Here is a 24,601-nt window from a genome sequence, read left to right as displayed (position 1 = left end):
TTCCAACGACTCTTATTCTTCATACGGTAGCGACAAATGGAAAATAAGAGGTCCATATATACACCCTAAAGGGTAAAACAGGAACCATAATTTACATCTTGAGGGTAGCCAGAGTTTAAGTGCCTTCTGCTAAAGGTGGGATTTTAGACTAGCCCTCTCCTCACCCCACACCCAACCAAAGACCGCACTTCGCATGGAATAGAGAGAATTCAACTTCTCTGTGATTATTTGTTTGTTTCTCAAATTCTCACTTATTTGGAACTCTGTCGACACGGGTGTGTGTGTGTGGGGGGGGTCTGTGAGGGGTGTATTTGGTCAACACAATCAAACCTAGTTGAAGACTTTTAAATCATTGCTTATAATACATGGGTGCTTTCAGTAAGTAAACTCTGGTGTTACTCTATCTTATATAGCCCTTATACTGTGCCAAATTTGATTTATTTTTCATTTTTCTTTTATAACGCGCTTAATACCAACAAGTGGTTTCTAAGCGGGGGATCGGAATTCAAACCTGTGTTGAGCTGCGTCGCCTTGCTTCTAAGACAAACGTGTTGCCCCTGAGCTATCCTTCCTCCCCAATCACTACCGTAATGTACTCAGCCAAGGCTTGCCTGGAAGGTGGCATATTGTACTCTCGTTTAGAGTATCCAGACCATAGTCTGAGTAGGAAAAGGCACAGGGGTGTAGGGAAGAGGTCTGCAACCTTTGGCTCACCATTTGTTTCAGACTTCAACTCCCAGCAGCCCTGGCCATTATAGTCAAGGGTAAGGTATCATGGAGTTGTAGTCCAAAAACATCTGGCAAGCAACATGTCTATTAGGAGTAGGGGGATAGATGGCAAAGGTAACATGTGCTGGGATACCAACAGAGGTAGGGAAGTATTTCAAAAACCCATGACATCCTGTCCACCCTCTCCACCCACACCTCTCCTCTCCCCTCTCCATCTGTGCTTGCTTACCCGCCTTTAGCCACCCCCCCAACATCCATCTCGTCCTTTCCTCCTTTCTCCCCTGACGAGGTCGCTAGACAAGACCGATCTATGAAAGCTTCTTCAAAACAGGTTCATCCCTGTTCCTCTAAAACCATCAAGGACCACAGGGACACCCTCGCTCCGGCCCTTGCTGATTTTTGCAACCACTCCTTTGCCTCTGGATCCTTCCCCTCCCCTCTGAAGCACTCCCTTGTGCATCCTCTTCTCAAGAAACCCACAGCTGATCCTTCTTGTCCAGCTAACTATCGCTCAAATTCCATTACTCCCTTTCTGCGCAAACTCCTGGAAAAGTTGGCCAACTCTCAGCTTAACCTTCTTTCCAATTCTGTTGGCTGTCTCCATGACCACCAGTCTGGCTTCAGAGCTTCCAGTAGCATGAAAACCACTCTCCTAAACATCCGTGAAGATCTGCTCTCCAACTTTGACTCTAACATTCCCTCTGTCCTCATCCTCCTGGATCTCTCTTCTGCCTTTGACATGGTCAAACATAACATCCTGCTCAACCGTCTCCATGAAAACCTGGGTATCACTGATCAGGCTCTGGTATTGCTGACCTCTTTCCTCTCAGATCGACCCTCCCAGGTCCAACTAGGGTCCTTCCTTTCATCTATCTTCCTCTCTACCTGTGGTGTTCCCCAGAGGTCTAACCTCTCGCCCTGGCTTTTCAACCAATACCTGGCAACTCTTGCCCACTGCATTGCCACTTTCTGCTCAAATTTCCAGTGCTACGCTGACAACACTCAACTCATTGTCATCTCCCTCTCTCATCTCTGATTGCCTAACTGCCATTCAAGATTGGTGTGCCACCAATGATCTTTGTCTGAATGCCAGCAAGACGGAGATCCTCCTCATCGGGACACCTTTGCCATCCTTTCCTCATACTCTGTGGCTGGCCTCCCTTGGCCCTCCTCCTACCCCCACCTGCGAGGCTAAGAACCTTGGGGTTATCTTTGACTCCACCCTTTCCTTCTCCCCCCACATCTCTGAGGTCTCTAAAAAGTCAAACTTCCTACTGCACCTCCTCAGAGGTACTCTGCCTTTCCTCCCCTTCCCCCAGAAGCACATGGTATCCCAAGCTTTGGTTCTCTTTAGCTTGGACTATTGTAACAGCCTCTTTCTAAATCTACCTGCCTCTACTCTCTACCCTCTGCAACTAATCCAGAACAGGACTGCGAGACTTGTCCTTGGCCTCAAGCCCTGGGATCGTATCTCTTCAGCTCTGAAATCCCTCCATTGCCTCCCAGTGGATGTAAGGATTAAATTCAAAACCCTCTGCATTGTTCACAAGGCTTTCTGGGGCCTGGGTCCAAAATACCTTCAGTTATCCCTCCACAAATACCTGCCCTCTCGACCTCTTCACTCCTCTACCTCTAACTCCCTCAGGGTCAGTTGTTTTTCAAATAAATGAGCTGGGGGTAGATCTCTGTCTTCGGCTGGGGCCTCCCTCTGGAACAGCCTCCCTGCCACTCTGAAACTTGAGGAGAACCATCTCCAGTTCCGAAAGCACCTCAAGACCTTCCTCTTCTTTTCTGCCTTCGCTCCCTCTCCCCTGCTGATCTGTTCTCTCTTGGCACCGTGCACCTGGCTACCCTCTGTCCTCTGGGCCCAGGTACCTGCTCACCCCGCCACCCTCCCGCACTGCCTCCGGGCCACCCCTTGCACTGGGGTCTGTATCTGTACCCATACAGCCCCCCCCCTTTTTCTTCCTGCACTTATCAGACCTACCCTCTCTGCTGCCTTAAACCTAGCACTTGCAAATTGCTGTCTGCACTACCACTGTTTGTTGCCTTTATTATTTATTTAGTGTTATTTATCTGTTTCTCCTCTGCACGGCACTTCCCCCCCCTCTCCCATGCACTTGCACGTTCCTAATGTCACTGGGCCTAGTAAGATCGCTGTTTTGTTCTCCCCTGTTCCCCTCCCTTGCCTTGTCGCGCTCTGAAACAATGGTGCAAGTCAATAGTGCAAAGGTTCTTCTGATACATGGAGCCTGATCTACTAGTGTATTAACGGGAGCACTATCTGAAATGTCGTCCGGCCTAGTACCATAGTCGCTTGTTTTGTTCCTCTCCCTCCTCTCTCCTCCGCTCTCCCTCAGCTCGAGTAATTCTCTGGCCTCCGGCTCTACCAGAAATGTTGTCAGGCCTAGTACGGTAGTCTCTTGTTTTGTTCTCTCCCTCCTTTCTCCTTGCCTCTTGTTAATCTCTGGCTCTAATGTCGTCAGGCCTAGTACGGTAGTCGCCTGTCTGTTTCCCATTTCCTTCCTATCTTAGCACTTGCAGTATCTGAAATGTCGTCAGGACGGGTACGATAGTCAATTTCACATTCTTGTTGTTCATTGCCTTTTAAAATGTTATTGAATTTTCGCTTGTTCCCTCGTTTGCTGTGAAGTGCTTTGAAACACATTGGGCCTCATCAGAAGGTTGGCGCTAAAAGTCTTGCCGAACCGGTATGGCGGTAATAACATGTCCGGCTTGGCACCAACCCGCACATAGCGGACGATCAAGAGTGCGCGGGTGCGCGCATCCCTGCATGCCGGTTCCGGTCGTACCGGCATGCCGGTAACAACCCCCAAACCCCCACACAGCGACATCGAGCAATACGCACAGAACGGCTCCGCCCTCGGCAACCCCTAAATACCATTACCGTTATTAACATAGTGCAAATAACGAGTGCGTCAATACCGGACCCGGAAGTAACGTCATCGCGCCAGAACGGGAAATGCCATGGCGGCCATCTTTAAAAACACAATCCATTGCCATCCTCCACCTACAGGACCCTCTACACCCCAACTCCCAGGCCACCACTGACAACATGTCGAAGACCACCCGGAGAGGCACGGCCCGCCTGCGCAAACCACGTTTTACAGACGATGAGCTGAACATGTTGGCCGACACCCTTGTGGCAAATGCAGAAGTGGTGTTCTGCAACGACCTCAGGTGTCCAGCCCAGCTCAGGAAAAAGGCCATCTGGGAAGAAGTTGCCCAGAAAGTAAGTGCAGTCGGCACCACCGCACGCACAGTGCGTGATTGCAAAAAACGTTGGGACGACCTCAGGCTGAGAGTCCGGCACATATTGTCAGCTAATCGGAGCCAGGGGCTGGCAACAGGAGGAGGACCACACTCCCCACTGAAATTGGCCAGATGGGAGGAGACCTGCAGCTCCATCATAGACGTGGAGTCCATCGAAGGAGTCGGTGAAGCAGAGTTTGGCGTGCCAACATCGGCAGATGAAGGTGAGTGTCCCTACTGAAACAGTAAAAATCATCATAATCACCCTCCCCCAATTGTGGCTGCTACACCAGCCAACAAATGGGCCATCATGCACACCTACACATATCCATGTACGCATTCTGGGTCTACCACCATCCCATCCCAATGCATGTTGCGGTCATACACAAATACACCCACAAGACACATATCATGGGCATGTGCCACCCAGGACGACTCTCCCAAAACACATCAATGTGCAACTGCACCCAACAATGTGTACATGTGGACACGACTACGCTATCAGAATCCACTCTTCAACATTGCATGTACACAGTCCCCTAGAAATGCACAAATGCACAAATGCAACTGATCAGATGGCGCGACATGTCCAATGACTAATGCATGCACAATGCAAGCGGAACAATCACTGATATCCTGCCACTCTCTGTCCCCCACAGGTACGGATGCTGACAGTGATGAAGCGCAAGGGAGTGCACAATGCACAACACCAGCCAAAATGCCTACGAGGCAATCTGATGGCACAGGTCCATCAACCTCAAGTGGACCAAGGATGGGCCATGCGGGAAGCGGGCCAAGAACCGGTGCAAAAAAAGCACCACAGACAAGTACACAGGAAGAGCTGACACCTGCACCTGCATCCGTGGTCACACCATCCACACTGGCTGAGGACACAGCAGGGATGGAGGATGGCACACATTCTGCTGCTGCCAGCACAATTGGGGAGATGGCTGCATCGGCTGATCATAGTGTTGAAGAGGTAGCTGGGCCGGACAATGAGGGCGATGCAGGACTTGTCCACTCAGAGCCTGTAGTGCACACACCAAGCCCGCAGGCCACCCCACAGGACACACCTCAGCGGGACACATCCAACCAGGGCAGCCATGGACAGTGGTCTCCGGCCATGCACAGCCCCATGATCCATGCTGTGCCACCACATCACCCACCAACCACAACCCACACTGCCATACGGGACCTTGAGGGATGTCTCTCCAGGATGGAGGCCCGGCAGGAGGTGATGCAAGGCTATGTGCAGCAGTACCTTGCTGAAGGGGAGACAACACGCCATATTATCCAGGACAGAACCGCGTCCGTTATACAGGCCATTAACTCAAATGCACAGCAAGTGCGTGATGGCTTTAATGCCTTGGCTCAGATCCTCACCAGGATTGCTGACCGCATGGACCAACGGCAAACCCAGCCCCTTGGATCACAACCATCTGGGTCATCCGCATCATCCACGCCATCGTGCTCGAGGCAGACCAGCCCTGTGCGCATTTCCCTGCGGAGTTCGCGCCGCACAGAGATCCAACCCCCAACTCCCAAGGGGGCTCAACAGTAGCAGGGCCACCCTGCATAATCCCTTTGGGCATACATGCAGACACATGTCGTGCCATAGTTGACTTTGGGTGTTAGAGGGTGGGTGGAGGGGTGGTGGTGGGTGTAGTGCGTAGTACTGGGGTGTTTGGGGGAATGGGAGTAGGTTGGGGGTGGGTGGAGGGGTGGTGGGGGCGTGGATTGTTGTATCATGTTGTACTTAAGTCCTCACGAATACACCAGTTGTGTAACAAACATCACATGAGTGGACATTGCTGATTTATTGCATGTCAATTTATTGCTTCATGGTGATTCGAGCACATGTGCCCACACACCCAGTGCCCACAGTTCACAAAACATGGCACCCTCTGCATCAAAGTACATCAGAATGATTGGTCTATGACCATTTGGCGCACTGCGCGACCCTCACAAGTTTCACGTCCTGGCCTATGTCCTACTTCTACTCCTTCCTCTCCTTCTACTTCACCAGGTGGTGGCAGCTCCACGTCAGGCAGCAGGGGTATGTTCCGCCGGATGCACATGTTATGTAGCATTACACATGCCGTGATGATCTTGCCCACCTTCTCAGGCCCGTATATGAGTGCCCCTCCCGACCTGCTGATGCAGCGAAACAGTGCCTTCAAAAGGCCAAACGTCTGCTCAATGACCACAGGTGTACGTGTATGTGCACGATTGAAGTCCTCCTCGTGCCCGTTCTGCGGGTTCCTGACAGGGGTGAGTAGCCACAGCTTCAGGGGATATCCAGCATCACCTACATGGGAGCAGAAGGAGGTATGTGTGAGGATGAGGCTCAGTTGACAGGTGTGCTCAGCCTGTACATCATTCAAGGTCATATGCACTATCTCGTCATTGGCAGCCACACCCACATGACTGTCAGCCCTGTACAGTGCATGCCAATCCATAGAGGGAGCCTTGTGTGACATACACGACCTAGGTTCCTAGGATTTTAAAGCACCAGGGAATGTATGTCTTGGCTAGGGGCATTTTGCATGCATATGTGAGGGCTGTGTGTCTGCGGATGACTTAAGAAACTACCATTCCCCCCAATCCATCTGCCCCCATGGCCCAGAGGGCATTCCCCTAGCATATGCATGTACCTCCCCCCCAATCCATGTGCCCCCATGGCCCAGAGGGCATTCCCCTAGCATATGCATGTACCTCCCCCCCAATCCATCTGCCCCCATGGCCCAGAGGGCATTCCCCTAGCATATGCATGTACCTCCCCCCCAATCCATCTGCCCCCATGGCCCAGAGGGCATTCCCCTAGCATATGCATGTACCTCCCCCCAATCCATCTGCCCCCATGGCCTAGAGGGCATTCCCCTAGCATATGCATGTACCTCCCCCCAATCCATCTGCCCCCATGGCCCAGAGGGCATTCCCCTAGCATATGCATGTACCTCCCCCCCAATCCATCCGCCCCCATGGCCCAGAGGGCATTACCCTAGCATATGCATGTACCTCCCCCCCAATCCATCTGCCCCCATGGCCCAGAGGGCATTCCCCTAGCATATGCATGTACCTCCCCCCCAATCCATCTGCCCCCATGGCCCAGAGGGCATTCCCCTAGCATATGCATGTACCTCCCCCCCAATCCATCTGCCCCGACTCACCCAACAGCCAGCCACTTCGTACAACGTCTCCTTCCATGTAGCGGGGTAGTGAGGAGTTACGCAGCACCATGGCATCATGCGTGGATCCTGGGTATCTGGCACAGCAGTGTGTTATTATCTGGCTGGCATCACACACCATCTGCACATTGATGGAATGGTATAGCTTCCGATTGCGGTAGACCGCCTCCACGGCATGTGGGACTACCAACTCTACATGGGTACAGTCGAGGGCACCAATTACATTGGGCATGCCTGCCAGTGCATGGAATGCTATTTTGGTGGCATTTGCCTCCTGTGGTGTCCTTGGTAAGGATATGTAGGCATTTGCGTGCTTCAGTAGTGCATCTAGCAGTTGGTTTAACACAACCGAGAAGCATGATTGGGACATGCCATGCATTTGGTCCACTGTATGTTGATAAGTGCCTGTGGCCAGGAAGTGGAGCACAGATGCCACCTTCAGCAGAGGGGGGATGGCTGTGCGGATGTTGAACAGGCTGACCAAGTCATCCTGTATTAATTCCACTATGTTGGTGATGGTGTCTCTGTCCAGACGGTACAGGGTGTGGATCTGTGCTGGGGTTAAGTCAAATGGATTGGACCTTATACGTTGGATTGTTGGCTGTCTGCGGGGAGCGACTGCCTGCACTGGTGGTATTTGCTGGGCATGTCTCACCCTCCTTCTCCTCCGGCGTCTCCTCTGTGTTTCCTGTTGTACTGCCTGCTCAAGGAGTAGCAGTGCAGGCATGTCCTCCAGGCCCAGTATGGCAAGTACAAGTGGTAGCATTTTGCCTTGGAGGGGGGTGTGGTGTGTGGGTGTGCGCCTTTTGTGCTGACCCTGACTCCATTGCCTCCACCTGTGCTGATTGAGTGCACCTGTGGCACTTGGTTACACAGCAGTTTGCTGTTTACGGGTGGTCTGCGATGCCGGTATTGCCGGCATCATGGTGGCCCTTCTTACAGGCATCTCGATGCCGGTATGTACTTGTACGTGTGACTCGTGGTCTCCCCTTCTTTGCGGCATGCCGGTATTAAGGCCTCCCCATATGCGCGCGTGCCCGCGTGCCGGTACGGTGGTGCACGGCCACAGCGGGTCCTTGGCGATGCCGGTAGCAACGGCATCTAGGGTCATGATACACCGGCCCGGTAATGGATGCCGGTATTGCCTTACCGGTGCCGTTCTTACCGGAGCGCCAACCTTGTGATGAGGCCCATTGAGTATTGGCGCTATATAAATAAACTATCATATCATATTAAATCAGGGCAGTCCCTTGAGATCTCAGATTTGCCCTAGACCCGAGTTCCAAAGATCTGCTCCGGAGCATCTGTGGGTGCCCTTCAGCAAATGTTTGTGAATCGCATTTGCGCATCAGCCGCTTAAGGGTGCTTGGTTCCTGCCACACCAAGAGGGTGCCGGCTTACACGTCATTTGCTTTGCAATTCTAGAAGCACAAGGGCCCTCGATTCTGCCTCACGGCGACGTAGTGTATATGAAAATGCTGGTGTGCACATGTGTGCTTGACTCGCAAATCAAGGCGCCATGCACCCTTTAGTCAGTAATAAGGCAAACACTACTGGGACAGCAGCCGGACACTGGTGTGATAGCTGCCGCCAAGGTTAAGGGCAGGAGGGAAGCGAGGGTCCCTTAACGCAAGTGGAGGAGCCATCACGGTTAAGGTCGGCACTCCGTCCGGGCAACTGCCCCCATCAGGCTCGGTCTGGCCTACAGGCCAGTGCCCGAACTGCGGGCCCAACATGTTAGCGAGGGCCAGTTTTTTGGGTCAAAGTGGTCTCGTTTTGAATACAGCCCGGGTTTGCAGCATTGTGGGTGGTTGTGCACCCCTTCCTATGATGCGAATGTTACCCACCGATGCCAGGATCATGCCACCCTATATGACATTGTGGGCGATTTCAGAAATGCACTGAAGAAGTGCGGGCAAAGAAACACGTGGCTGGAACCGGGCCCTCCTGATGACTCCCACATTTCAACCATGCAGAGGGTCTTTTTCCTGGCAAAGGGCAACATGTCAGTGCACGCCCGGTGTGTGCTCAAAGATGTGTATACTCACGCGCCCAGAAGCATGAGCGGCGGCGCGTCAGGCAAGGGTGTGTGGCATGGGTTATTCACAAGTGTGCCCAACATCAGTCACGTGTCTTGGTTTGAAACAGCTGCACGGTTTTTATTTATTTATTTATCTGTTACACGCCAAAAACCCGGCATGCATCAGGACAACAGTCTCTCTGGTTAGAGTTCCTTGTTACACCCTAACCTGCATCGGCTTGAGCCCAGAATCCACTTTCTGCTATCACTCAGCTCACACAACACATCACTACCCTGCTCACCAGTCCTCTTTCTACCTTATGTTACCCGGTAAGATAGCTCAGCGGGTTGAGCGCTCACTACTGCAATCCGAGCGTGATCTGCAGGTCGCCCGTTTGAACCCCAGCAAGGCCACCTCAGCCTTTCATCCTCCCGAGGTCGATAAATGGGTACCAATTTCGTTTGGGGGATATTGTATGTAAAAACGTGCTCTTTATAGTGCTTTGGATTAAGGCGCTATATAAATAACACATCATTATCATTACACTCATCGGCTACCCTCCCCCGCACTGCAGTGTAACTGCTGCTAGTGCCCAGCACCCCGGGTCACACCAACACCATTCAAGCACTACACTGCTCCCACCATCCAAACCCCAGCAATGCTTGCCGTCAGAGCAGGCCTCATTGGTAGGCAAATTAGCAGGATTTTGACACCTGTGGCTACACAGACCTCAGCTGCCCACGCCATAGAGTACTTCCTGGGAAACCTGCCGGCAATATCATTCTTACAATCTGCCTGCATCTACCCTCCATGTTTCACACGTCACATCTCCCCTTCCCTCTTTCTTGCTCTTGCGTTTCTCTTACAGAACCTAGTGCCAAGAGGCTGGCAAAATTTCAGAAGTTACACTATGCAAGACCACACCGAATGCACTGTACTGTGATGTTCCATGTACACAGGGGTGGACTGGGAACCAAAAGAGACTATGGAAATACTGTTCAAACTGGCCGCAAATTACACAATTTCAACAAGATAGGCCAGCCCACCCCTGCCCAGGATGCAAAGGCCTACTGGGAAATCTCCAGAGTTCTCTACAGGCCAGTCCACCCCTGCCCAAAGTGCAGAGGCCTAACAGGACATCTCCAGAGTTCCCTATAGGCCAGTCCACCCCTGCCCGGGGTTCAGAGGCCCACTGGGAAATCTCCATAGTTCTCCATTGGCCAGTCCACCCCTGCCCAAAGTGCAGAGGCCTAACAGGACATCTCCAGAGTTCCCTATAGGCCAGTCCACCCCTGCCCGGGGGTCAGAGGCCCACTGGGAAATCTCCATTGTTCTCCATAGGCCAGTCCACCACTGCCCAGGGTGCAAAGGCCTACCGGGAAATCTCCAGAGTTCGCTATAGGCCAGTCCGCCCTTGCCTAAAGTGCAGAGGCCTAACAGGCCATCTCCAGAGTTCCCTTTCGGCCAGTCAGCCCCTGCCCAGTGTGCAGAGGCCTAACTGGAAATCCACAGTTCCCTATAGGCCAGTCCACCCCTGCCAGGGTGCAGAGGCCCACTGGGAAATCTCCAGAGTTCCCTTTAGGCCAGGCCAGTTTTACCCCTGCCCAGGGTGCAGAGGCCCACTGGGAAATATCCAGAGTTCCCTTTAGGCCAGTCCACCCCTGCCCAGGGTGCAGAGGCCTACTTGGAAATCAACAGAGTTCCCTTTAGGCCAGCCCACTCCTGCCCAGTGTGCAGAGGCCTAACTGGAAATCCCCAGAGTTCCCTATAGGCCAGTCCACCCCTGCCAGGGTGCAGAGGCCCACTGGGAAATCTCCAGAGTTCCCTTTAGGCCAGGCCAGTTTTACCCCTGCCCAGGGTGCAGAGGCCTACTGGGAAATATCCAGAGTTCCCTTTAGGCCAGTCCACCCCTGCCCAGGGTGCAGAGGCCCACTGGGAAATATCCAGAGTTCCCTTTAGGCCAGTCCACCCCTGCCCAGGGTGCAGAGGCCTACTGGGAAATCGACAGAGTTCCCTTTAGGCCAGTCCACCCCTGCCCAGTGTGCAGAGGCCTAACAGGAAATCTCCAGATTTCCCTTTAGGCCAGTCCACGCGTGCATGCCCATCAAAAGGGCGATTCCATCTAATTCTGTGGGGTTATCTTTCACCACCGACGCACATAATTACCTCTTTGTACCTTTTATATGCCCAAATAATATGAAATGTTCATTTTGCACTATGTATTCCTATTGTTTTACATTGCAGGCGGAAAGCAGCAGGCCACTGGACTGGGTCTTCAAATCTTGTATCATAGATTTATTGGCCCTTCTGCGCCTTCCCTGTCAGGTTTGGTGAGAGGGCATTAATGGTTTGTAGGAAAGCGTTCTCCCCAGCCACCACACCGCGGGGGCGCCGCGTGGCTGGAGCTCCAGAGAGCACTCGCCTCCAAAGCCGCAGACGTGAGGGTCTGAAATCGTTTGTAGCGAATGAGCACAGCCTCAAAAGACGCCGCGCGCAGATGTTCTGCGCGCCCCAGAAAGAGCGCGACTGGTTTTCCTTTGCCTACACCTGGGGTGTTTAATGCATATTGGCTCTGATTCACAAAGATTTGCACTGGAGCAAATTAGGAGATGCCCGTCAGCATGTCATACGGCCACCTGCGCCGATTGGCACAGCCCGCAACTGGGGCCAATCCGGAGATCCGCACGCATCGTTGCTGAGGGTGGGCTTGACATTTGCAAGGGGTTGTTTTGCACAAAACCCTTCCTGCTCTCTTGCTGTTTTTAGTCTGGTTACAGGTCCCAATGTCGTGCTGGGTTTACCCATGGTGCCCAGGGATGTCATTTAGGGGTTGCCAGGGGTCGCCCCTGCGACTCCTGGGGTCTCCCTTGATACCTCTGTGGTCTCCCTTACTACACCTAAAACATTTTTTGAATTGAGGCTCCTGTGCTGTGGCTAGCAGCATGTGGCTCTTTGTTTCTGGAGTGGCTGGTTTTCTGATTGCTATAGCCAGTAAGATAGCTCAGTGGGTTGAGCGCTCACTGCTGCGATGTGTGAGTGATCTGCAGGTTGCAGGTTCGACTCCCGGCAAGGTCAACTCAGCCTTTCATCCTGCTGAGATTGATAAATGAGTACCAACACAGGTTGGGTGATATTGAATGTATATTTGTTCTCGATGAAGCGCTTAAGCGTGAGTGCTATACAATAACACATCATTATCGTTTGGCCTTGGACGTCTTCTTGCATTCACAGTGATGTGGTCAACTATATACACTGATATTAACGATACATATGGTGATCCATTCTTGTATGAAATGTGCATAACTTTACAGTGAAATAATAACCATATTTTCCATAGTGTACTTAGAAACAATGCTATGTGATGCCTCTTCCTGTTTTGTCAAGGGTTGAAAGGTCATGTTCCATCGCTTCCCGTGATGTCACTTCAGGGGTGTGTGCCAAATGACATCACTTCCGGTGATGTCATCAGGGGGGGTCAAGGGTCTCGTGATGTCACTTCCGTTACCCCTGGCATTTTGGTGAATGACTGCAGCAGAAAGAGAAGAAAAGTGGAATTAAGGAGATGGCTCTCAGAAGAGCCAGAACCCAAAGGCAACCCTCATTGGACAGTGTCCGTACTAGCGCCCATCTTTCATGTCTGTAGGATGTGGCTGTTGGGGTGCGCTGCGCAGTGGGGTGTTCACTCTCCCTTCTCCGGTGGCCTGTCAGAGCCCATGGCAGCCCCTATTCTCCCAAGTGAGCTGGCCTGGGGCTCCTGGCAATGCATGGTGGGGGTCAGGAGAAGTGACTCATTGCCCCTTTCCACTAGAGCCGGCAATGTGCCCTAAGGCTCGCGAGCTTTGTACTGCCCAGCAATCTCCACCACTCCCCAAATCAAAAGGATTTCACTCAGGGTCATGCTCGGAAAGATCTTGCCCCCCCCCCCCACTTCCTTCAGGTGAATCTCAAACCTGAACTCACAAGACCCTTAGTCCTACTCAACTTAGACTCTTACACAAAGGATCTTCCTGAGAGGCAGCAGAGCCACGAGCCAATCCTTGTAGCCAATCCTGACTCGGCCCCCAGCTCCTGATCACAAGTGCCCCAGGCTCAAAGCCTCCCTCTCTCCATTTCTCTTGGTTCCTTCTTTCTTCACCTCCTGAAAGTCCATGGGCTCCTCTTCTTCAGTTCTTTGCACCACCTCTCCCTTTACCCGCTTGTTATTTCACCGCTCCTCTTCATTTCCCCTTAGCAGATCCTCCATGGCCATCTTGTATATTCACCACTCCTCTTCATTCCCCCTTACCAGATCCTAATTCACCTCCTTGTTACTTCACCACTCCCCTTCATTTCCCTCTACAACCTGTTCCTTCACCTGCTTGTCATTTCACCACTCCTCTTCACTTCCCTCTAGCACCTCCTCCTTCATCTCCTTCTCATTTCACCACTCCTCTCCACTTCCCTCTACCACCTCCTCCTTCATCTCCTTCTCATTTCACCACTCCTCTTCACTTCCCTCTACCACCTCCTCCTTCATCGCCTTGTCATTTCACCACTCCTCTTCACTTCCCTCTACCACCTCCTCCTTCCTCTCCTTGTCATTTCACCACTCCTCTTCGCTTCCGTCTACCACCTCCTCCTTCATCTCCTTGTCATTTCACCGCTCCTCTTCACTTCCCTCTACCACCTCCTCCTTCCTCTCCTTGTCATTTCACCGCTCCTCCTCACTTCCCTCTACCACCTCCTCCTTCATCGCCTTGTCATTTCACCGCTCCTCCTCACTTCTCTCTACCACCTCCTCCTTCCTCTCCTTGTCATTTCACCACTCCTCTTCACATCCCTCTACCACCTCCTCCTTCCTCTCCTTGTCATTTCACCACTCCTCTTCACATCCCTCTACCACCTCCTCCTTCATCTCCTTGTCATTTCACCACTCCTCTTCACTTCCCTCTACCACCTCCTCCTTCCATTTCACCACTCCTCTTCACTTCCCTCTACCACCTCCTCCTTCCTCTCCTTGTCATTTCACCATTCCTCTTCACATCCCTCTACCACCTCCTCCTTCATCTCCTTGTCAGTTCACCGCTCCTCCTCACTTCCGTCTACCACCTCCTCCTTCATTTTACCATTCCTCTTCACATGCCTCTACCACCACCTCCTTCATCTCCTTGTCATTTCACCACTCCTCTTCACTTCCCTCTGCCACCTCCTCCTTCATCGCCTTGTCATTTCGCCGCTCCTCCTCACTTCCCTCTACCACCTCCTCCTTCCTCTCCTTGTCATTTCACCACTCCTCTTCACTTCCCTCTACCACCTCCTCTTTCATCGCCTTGTCATTTCACTGCTCCTCTTCACTTCCCTCTACCACCTCCTCCTTCCTCTCCTTGTCATTTCACCACTCCTCTGCACTTCCCTCTACCACCTCCTCCTTCCTCTCCTTGTCATTTCACATTCCTCTTCACATCCCTCTACCACCTCCTCCTTCATCTCCTTGCCATTTCACCACTCCTCTTCACTTCCCTCTACCACCTCCTCCTTCTTCTCCTTGTCATTTCACCACTCCTCTGCACTTCCCTCTACCACCTCCTCCTTCCTCTCCTTGTCATTTCACCATTCCTCTTCACATCCCTCTACCACCTCCTCCTTCATCTCCTTGTCATTTCACCACTCCTCCTCACTTCCGTCTACCACCTCCTCCTTCCTCTTCTTGCCATTTCACCACTCCTCTTCACTTCCCTCTACCACCTCCTCCTTCTTCTCCTTGTCATTTCACCACTCCTCTGCACTTCCCTCTACCACCTCCTCCTTCTTCTCCTTGTCATTTCACCACTCCTCTGCACTTCCCTCTACCACCTCCTCCTTCCTCTCCTTGTCATTTCACCATTCCTCTTCACATCCCTCTACCACCTCCTCCTTCATCTCCTTGTCATTTCACATTTCACCACTTCTCTGCACTTCCCTCTACCACCTCCTCCTTCCTCTCCTTGTCATTTCACCGCTCCTCCTCACTTCCCTCTACCACCTCCTCCTTCCTCTCCTTGTCATTTCACATTCCTCTTCACATCCCTCCACCACCTCCTCCTTCATCTCCTTGCCATTTCACCACTCCTCTTCACTTCCCTCTACCACCTCCTCCTTCTTCTCCTTGTCATTTCACCACTCCTCTGCACTTCCCTCTACCACCTCCTCCTTCCTCTCCTTGTCATTTCACCATTCCTCTTCACATCCCTCTACCACCTCCTCCTTCATCTCCTTGTCATTTCACCACTCCTCCTCACTTCCGTCTACCACCTCCTCCTTCCTCTCCTTGCCATTTCACCACTCCTCTTCACTTCCCTCTACCACCTCCTCCTTCCTCTCCTTGTCATTTCACCACTCCTCTTCACTTCCCTCTACCACCTCCTCCTTCATCGCCTTGTCATTTCACCGCTCCTCTTCACTTCCCTCTACCACCTCCTCCTTCATCGCCTTGTCATTTCACCGCTCCTCCGCACTTCCCTCTACCACCTCCTCCTTCCTCTCCTTGTCATTTCACCACTCCTCTTCACTTCCCTCTACCACCTCCTCCTTCATCGCCTTGTCATTTCACCGCTCCTCCTCACTTCCCTCTACCACCTCCTCCTTCCTCTCCTTGTCATTTCACCATTCCTCTTCACATCCCTCTACCACCTCCTCCTTCATCTCCCTGTCATTTCACCACTCCTCCTCACTTCCGTCTACCACCTCCTCCTTCCTCTCCTTGTCATTTCGCCACTCCTCTTCACTTCCCTCTACCACCTCCTCCTTCATCGCCTTGTCATTTCACCGCTCCTCCTCACTTCCCTCTACCACCTCCTCCTTCCTCTCCTTGTCATTTCACCACTCCTCTTCACTTCCCTCTACCACCTCCTCCTTCGTCGCCTTATCATTTCACCGCCTCCCCCTTCTTCTTCCTCACGTTTCTCCTCTTCTGCATCCCTTTCATCACTCTTCTGCCTGCTCATTATCTCGTTCCCCATCTCCTTCGTTGTTTTCCTAATCCACCTCTGTGTTCTCTCGCTCTAGCCGCCTGCTATCCTTCCTGCCCTGTCACCCCTTTGGACCAGTCTCATGCACCAGTCAGTGTAGTCCAGTATCTCTTCCACTCTCTTCACCCCTCTGAGCACCGTCCTCCTTCTAAGCCTCTGGGTCTTTCTTCTCCAGCCTGCTGGCTGTCCTAATTCCCCGCCTCCTGGATTGGTCTCTCCTAAATGGGCCTCCCCTGCATCCTCCCGACTCCATCAGACCTCAGCCCTCGTCTCGTTCATCTCTCCAGCCAATCCCAAAGCATCTCTTCCTCGTATTGCCACCACCACCAGGCCTTTGGCACAGGCATTGATTTCCACAGGGCTTTAACCGAACTTTCCAGCCTCTCTCTGGGGCAAGGGTACCGGCCCAAAATAGCGGCAAGAAAATGCTGAATGCGCATTTACTACGCATTCGGCCCTCTTTGTCGCTGTAATGGGAGTGGGGGTTGCGGGAGTGTCCCCCGCTCCTCTTGGTCGCTGTAATGGGAGTCAGGGGTTGCAGGGGTGTTCCCCGCTTCCATTAGATGGTAGCAGGGGACAATAAAGAAAAACATAAAACAGAAATTGAAAAAAGACCCTGCAGCAGCATTTCAGAAGTTCAGACCCACGTTATTGGGAGAGAACTGACGCGGCATCGATAGAGGAGAACCAGCGGCACACACAGAAGCGTGCAGCTGAAAAAGTAAGTGGGTAGGGGGATGCAGGGCACAAGTGGGCTATGTGATCACTACGACGTGTCGCAATGGAAGTCAGCATTTTGTTGGTGGACCTTATGGGCGGCGCAGTGATCATATTGATCCAACGCAGGTGTGTATCTTCAGGCAGCTGATGTAGAGACTGACTGGCAGGCTCCACCTGTGAGAATGACTTCCAGATCCGACGTGGGGCTCGGGGGCAAGCTTTCCCCTCCCTCTGGCCTTCAGGGTGAATTCCAGTAGCCGGTCTGGCCTGACTCTATCGGAGTGGAGGCCTTGTGAAATCACTGAATGACTGCCTCGCAAGCTTCCTGCCCTAGATCAGCTCCTCAATTTCTCTCTCTATGGTTAATGTGGGATACCTACACCCGCACAAGGCAAGACAATGGTTCCTGTTACGCGCTACAGCCGCTCCTCGATTCCCTTAAAGGGGCAGGAATGTCCATGCAGGCAATTTGTGGAGTGGTAAGAGTTGGCAGGGAATCGTTCCCACGCCATGCCTGGGACCAGCGTCACCAGGCTTGCAGTGGCACAAGGCACCCCTAGTGACCCCACAGCCCACACGCAAGATCAGTCAGGGGTCTACATCACGCTTTCCATCAGAAGAGATGAGTGTGGAGGATGGATAAGATGCTCTCTAATCAAGTATTAAAATAACATGATGGCAGAGTAGACCGTACATATCCCAAAAATATAGCAGGCACTAAATTAAGTTCTGAAAAATAACAGCATCGGGATGAAGGAATCTATAGAATAATTAACAACATACTAAAACGGACGAGGAGCCACTCCCGAAGAAGTCGTCCCGCTATAATCCCGATCCCGTGCTTAGAAACCAATCTCAGGTATTAAGCGCATTATAAAAGAACAAATATAATTATAAGATGTCAGGATCGGCAGCACGACCATTACCACATCCAGCAGAACTCTGGGGACTTCGGGCCTGTTTCTACAGCAATACTATCACTTATAAAATACTAATCTAATACTGATATAATACTAATCTAATACTAATCTAATACTGATATAATACTAATCTAACACTGATGTAATACTAATCTAACACTGATAGAATCCTAATGTAATACCAATCTAACACTAATCTAATACTGATCTAATACTAATCTAATACTGATATAATATTAATCTAATACTAATCTAATACTGATATAATACTAAACTAATACTAATTTAATACTAATCTAAACACTGTTATAATACTAATCTAACACTGATTTTGTACTAATATAATACTAAACCAGTACTAATCTAATTCTAATCTAATACTAATCTAACAATAATCGACTACTGATATAATACTGATTTTATACTGATATAATACTGAACTAATACTAATCTAACACTACTCTGCTAGACAAGGAAAATGTCATGCTAGCAGGTATTCCAGAAAAGCAGCTCTCACGTCTACAAACTGTACAAAAGGTGACGGTCGGACTAATTCATCTGTGGGTGCGATGTCTCGCCGTCCATAACCAGTACAAGAGGGACCCTGCAATAACTCAGACAGAAAAGAGCCAAGTTAACATTACTTTATTAATGCACAAGCATTCGCGAATGGGCAGCAAGTTCAAACGTCTCGCAAAGCAAGTCGTCAAAGTGCCGCGCTTTGCCCTGCACATCGTGGTCCTTTTATACCCATCTGTTTTACATTGTCATACATTGCTGCACATAGATTATGTCCACCACAAGGCGGTTCCTCCCAGTCATGACTTTGCATCAATGGTCAACAGTTCAACATCTGCTATTGTGGTTTCCTGTTATCTGTTATTCGCTCTCTCTCGTGCCCTTCTGTGTCCTTATCTCTGTGCACGAGGCTGTGCTTACTCATTCCTTCCCCACCCGTAATCTGCAGATAGTTTTAGCAGGCTCAACATGCTTCGACATACAGTGACCAAACACAATTCTTCTGTTAAAACAAGTTCTTGCCAGGTCAGCAGGTCTTAAATGTCGCTGTATAAAGAGAAGGCCTCTTATTTTAACAAAGGGTACATTCTTTTAACACATATGGTGATTAGTACAAACTCCAAGTGTGAGCACAACATTACATATGTATGCGTACCTTCAATCCACCCTTTGCTCACACTTGAGCATCAATCTAAACAGTCCTAGCATAAGCAGATGGCAGGAAAGCAACATCATCACATACTGTATGTACCATAATCTTCTCCAGGCCTCCCATGTCAAAAAATTCCTGTTGTACATGGCTTTTATCCATTGGATTTAGGCGCGTTATGCTGGAAGAACACATGGAAACACAGCACGACACACATACCGGGAAACATTGGATGCAGAGACAAATTCCTACAACTATTGCCGCTAGAACCAGTATAGGCGTAAGAAGTTGCCATCCAATTTCTTTCAGGAGCTTCATCCACCAGCTATCTCCTTGTGATGGTGATAGGGGGAGGAGGTTCTCTTACTATCTGTACCATAGCAGGTGCAAGCCCGATTCCCTCAGTTTTGATTTTATAGCGTATCTTTTCCTTTAGAAGGGTTTTGTTCTCTCCTCTAACATAACAAGCGGTATTCGGTATCATGTATTGCTGTGCTGACACTATTCTCATGTAAATTAATGTACACCCGGCATCCTCAGTAACTGGCGATGCGTACACTGGGATGCCTTCACTGCTATGTCGGGGCATGTGGGTGCAGATCCAGCAATCAGTTTTATTCACTACCCCATATGTTGTGTTTATTATCTTCACATATTCATTTTTAGCATAGTCTTCCGGGTCGTGTTGGTCATAGGCATCTCGATTCCTGCTCTTGACCCAATCTGTTCTCCCTGTTTCATTTGACTCGGGCAACAGGTTCTTTAATTCATATCTAGATGGATGTTCCAGATACCAGAATATTATGGCAAATGCTATTAGTACTACTATCGTGCATACAGAAAACAAAATTTTGCCTCTTGTGGTACAAACTGGTATTTTCCTCTTACCTTCTGTGTTTGAGGAGCATACACTTATCCGTTCAGGGACTAAACCAGCATACACGGGTGTAGACATAGTTCAGTATATGGCTCAGTATACAGCGTATATCAGTTGCAACCTAGCGATATAGCAATATCCCCTATTTAAAGCACCAGTGTCCTTATTACTCTAATAGTGGTAGGTCTCACTGAAAACCTTCATCCGATCTGTCCCACGTCTCGTAGTGCCTGTCCCAGGAGGGGAACGCCGAAGGCCCTTCAGGCTACAAGCCCGTCGTCTTCAGTAAGGCACAATTCTGCTAAAACCAACAAGAGAGTCCAAATGTTCATCTCCCTAATGATCAAAGTTCAAAACAGTGTCCTTACACGTTGCTTGGCACATACACGTCACGGGATCGGAGGCGATGGGCACACCTGTCACTGGCATCTGGCAGTACACTTGCAACCTGCGGTTTGTCGGTTCCCTTTTCTGGAGGAATCAATAGTGGCAGCGTCTTCTTGACGTGATTCACGTGGTACCAGTGCGGTTTGCCATCAACTTTTACCGCAGTTTGTGTTGCGAGGAGAACCTGAAACGGGCCCCTCCATCTGGGTTGCAGTCCGCTGGTGCGATCGAAGGCTTTTATAACAACCCAGTCACCGGGCTGCACGTCGTGACCTTCTCCTATCAGAGGAGATGGAGCTACTGCGTTCACCTGTGCATTAATAGAAATCAGTCTATTAGTTAACCCAATACAGTACTGTTGTAATGCAGGCCATGCTTGCTCAGACAATCTCTTAGGTGATATGGGGGTCCCAATACTTGGTGGGCGCCCCATAACAATTTCGAAAGGAGATAAACCATGTGTACGCTTAGGCATAGTACGCATACTCAATAATGCAATAGACAATGCATCCGGCCATTTCAGTCAAGGGCATCCAGTGTTTCAATATGCATTGTGCTGTGGAGGTGGCACTATTGTCCCGCAGGGGATATGCTTCCACCCATCCTGAGAACCCACATTTCATCACCAAACAGTAGGAATGTTTATTTACAGGCTCCAGCTGTATAAAGTCCATATACACCACCTCAAAAGGGCAGGTGGGTAACTTACTGTGGCCCGCCGGGGCCGGTACACCTTTCCCCACATTATATAAAACACATATTTCACATTGTTTTGCCCATTGGCGACAATACATTCCCAATCTTTTGTTGTACCACACAGTACTTAAAACTTCTTCCATAGTTCTTGCGTTAACGTGGGTTGGACCATGAGCCACGCTCACTATCACAGGTAAGTATGCGTCAGGTAGTACCCAGGTGTTCGTTTTGGTATGTGCCCATAGCCCATCTACCGTCTCCTCATATTGATCATCCTTGTGCCAAGATAGTCTTTCTTCAATGGTTGCATCTGCTTGGATTTCCTTTACGCGCTCCTTCGTCCCTTCCATAGTCACATCCCTCCCCACTATGAGCTGTCGGGCTTCCCACCGAGTGTCCCTTGTGGCAGCTAGTTTAGCCATCTGGTCAGCCAAAGAATTTCCCTGCGTGACATAATCCAGTGTTTTTTTATGCGCTGAGCACTTCACTACGGCCACCATTTTGGGCAGCGTAAGGGCTTGCAATAATTCAGCAATCAATCGGGCATGTTTAATAGTATCACCTTGGGAGGTTAAAAACCCACGCTCTCCCCAGAGTTTACCAAAACTGGAAACCACCCCATGAGCGTAGGCTGAATCAGTATAAATTGTCACTTTCATACCGCTGCTTAACACTAATGCTCTCGTTAGCGCAATTAATTCTGCTGCCTGGGCCGATTTTTCACACACTTTCCCACTCTCAATCAACCGTTCCCCTGTAGTTACTGCATACCCTGCTGTTGTCTCCCCATTTGGCAGTTTGAAACAGGAACCATCACAGAATAATATACCCTCATTATCAACCAGCGGGGTGTCTTGCAGGTCTGCTCTACCCTTAGTGTGTTCTTCCATTTGAATCACACAATCATGCCTAATGTCATCAGGTGAGGTGGGCAAAGGAAGCAGTGTCGCTGGATTCAAAGTGTTACACCGTTCAATTTTTACATTACTGGCAAACAGGATCATCTCATACTGTGTGAGTCTAGCTGTAGTCAAATGCTGTGTATGCACTCTATTCAGAAGAACATCTACCGTATGTGGAACTTTTACTGTTACTTCACTCCCTAGGATGAAACCTGCACTTTGTTTTAGGGCTGTCGCTGCTGCAACTACTGCTCTCATGCATGGGGGTAGGCCTCGAGCTACTGAGTCCAGAGTGCTAGAAAAATATGCACATGGTCTCTGTTTACCCCCTTGTTCCTGTGTCAAGACTGACACAGCGCAACCTTCCTGTTCATCAACAAAAAGGCAAAATCTCTTAGTATAATCAGGTGTGCCTGTTTCCAGCTCCCGTGTCTACCAGACATCTCAAGTTTCGGTGGGGGCCGATCCTAATAGAGGCATAAGGCCCCCTTTGGTCTATAGGAACCTGCACCACTCCCGCTATCTCATTCCGGCATCCTCAGGACATATCGCTTGTGTTATCCTGAAAATCAACGTTATAGTATACCCCTTCTCCACATTCTTCACCCTGGCATACACCTTGTACTTGTGTCGTTTGTTGTGGCTGATACAGTAGATTGGGGGGAGGCGGGGCCGGCCAGGGAACATCCCCTCTTGCTTGTCCGTCAAAGGCATTGGGTTGAGGGGGTTTAAACATTCTATTGTCTTGGTTGCCGTACCCACCAGTCCTATTTCCTGGGGCAAATGTTGTCTGTGAAGGGGGCCGTACGCCCCTTCCTCTCCCACCACTCTGGGGACACTGGGATTTCCAGTGTCCGGGTCTCTTGCAGAAGGCACATACATCTTGGGGTAGCCCATCACTCCTCCCATATAGCGCACCTCCTTGCACTGTACCTCTTCCTGTCCCTTGGCCCCCTATCATGTTGCTGCTATAGCCCTGTGACGGGCCGTTATAATTGTAGTTATACCTGCCTTGGGCCCTTGATGCAACTGTTGCATCAACACTTTGGTTTTTAAATCCTTCTCTTGTCGTGCCTTTTGTTGTCCCTTCACTCTTTCCCCTCTTTCGTAATACCTAGCCATTTCGAGGAGATCCCGGGGGTTCCTAGTCATCCATGTACTTTCTGCCCTCCTAATGTTCTCCTGAATTGGCCCGTGGAGCCCCTCTACAAAGTTTGTGGCAAAGTACCGTTGGCCCGTTTCAGACCCTATCTCTAGCCCACTGTGCGCTTTGAATGCTGCTTCATAACGCAGAAAGTACTGTGCTACCTCCTCACTTGCACCCTGTATCACAGCGGACAGTTTCTCCACATTCACATCAAATGGGGGTAACACCTTTTCTAGAGCCCTCAGGACTGCCATGCCATGCCCCCTTAGGGGTTCAGGATATTCCTCATGCAGTTTTCTATTTTTGCTCGCATCCATTACATCTTTCCATTTTATTGTTTCATTGTCTTTGGCACGAAAGGGGGTCCATATTTCTTCTGGGACAATGGCTAACAATATGTTATCTACATCCTCTACGGTAAATAACCCTGGTCTGAATAACTTTCCTACTTCTTTGTAGAATCCTGCCGGGTCTATACGGGGGTCGGGGATGGACTTGGTGATATGCATTAATTCAATTCGGGATAAAGGGACATACACATAGGTGCGCATCATGTTACCAGTGGCTGCCTCTATGGTGGGTTGGCACTCTCTCATTGGCATTAATAGTAACTTTTCCATGTCTGTTTGTTCACTTACAAGGGCCTGCGCTGGTGGCGAAACAGAGGATTGATGACTAAGAGCTTTCTCTTTTATTTTTTTATAATCTTTTAATAGTTTCTCCACCTTAGCCATCCTCCATTCTTCCGCCCCTGAATCATCCACTCTTATATTAGGTAGCAGTTTCTTATCCAATTCCGTCCTAATCCTATTCCACTGGGACACATATCTAGGCTCCTTTTCCTCTTCTATATCATCCACCCTAATAAGAAGATATTTAATTACGTTTACTTGTATAGGCCAGCCAAGGCCCTCCATCAGACTCACCAGGGTGGACATGGACTGCGAGTGTATGGATGCTATCATACGATTAGCTACGTTTTGGCCCGCCTGGTCTGCATCTTTGAGTTTAGCTTCTCTTTCCTTCACCTCTCTTTCCCATGCCCTCTTTTCCTTCTCCCATTCAACACCGCCCCTTATGACTTCCGCTATTATGTCGGACATACATCCCCATAACTGAACACTGGACGCAGTCACTGGTAGTAACGCGACAGCGTCCTGATATGCTGAGGGCAGATCCGCAGTACTCTGTCCTCTCAATTTACAGTTACCCTCATAAAAGGTATATAGTTTAGTGGCCACTGTCCTAAATTCCAAAGGTGTCAAACACCCCAATTGGTCCCGTAGGCTGTCATTGAGGGGTGTGCCATACAGCCCGGTCATAAGGATTTGCAAGTCTCCATCTCTATCCTTTTCTACAGTAGTCGTTCTCCTATGGTCTATCAACCTATCTGGGTCCCCATACTTCATTGGGAATTCCACCCTTTCACCCTCACTGTCTGCCGGTGGAGCTGTAGCTCCTGGAAACAATAATTCAGTCGTTGTTTGTTCTGCTTCTAGCCCTATCACATCTTCATATCGAGGCACCGGCACGGCAGGATACATACCCCCACTGTTCTTAATCATCATATGTCTATCCAACTGATCT

The 24,601-nt window shown here is 50.3% G+C and overlaps 1 protein-coding gene across 1 annotated transcript; it reads right to left on the bottom strand.

Moving 5' to 3' along the window:
- Positions 1-5,432: 5,432 nt before the first annotated feature.
- On the bottom strand, positions 5,433-18,033 carry LOC138527086 (putative nuclease HARBI1). The gene is made up of 2 exons (XM_069638115.1): positions 7,173-18,033; positions 5,433-6,310 (listed from the first exon to the last, which is right to left on the bottom strand). The coding sequence occupies exons 1-2, from the start codon at positions 7,954-7,956 to the stop codon at positions 5,922-5,924; spliced, it is 1,173 nt and encodes a 390-aa protein (XP_069494216.1). The 5' UTR covers positions 7,957-18,033; the 3' UTR covers positions 5,433-5,921.
- Between the last annotated feature and the right edge of the window lie 6,568 nt (positions 18,034-24,601).

This window comes from Ambystoma mexicanum, chromosome 14 (assembly GCF_040938575.1).
Source record: "Ambystoma mexicanum isolate Mex_15411 chromosome 14, UKY_AmexF1_1, whole genome shotgun sequence".
In the NCBI taxonomy this organism is placed as follows: Eukaryota; Metazoa; Chordata; class Amphibia; order Caudata; family Ambystomatidae; genus Ambystoma; species Ambystoma mexicanum.
The sequence above is the reverse complement of the archived record's forward strand: the minus strand, read 5'-3'. Positions and strand labels throughout refer to the sequence as shown.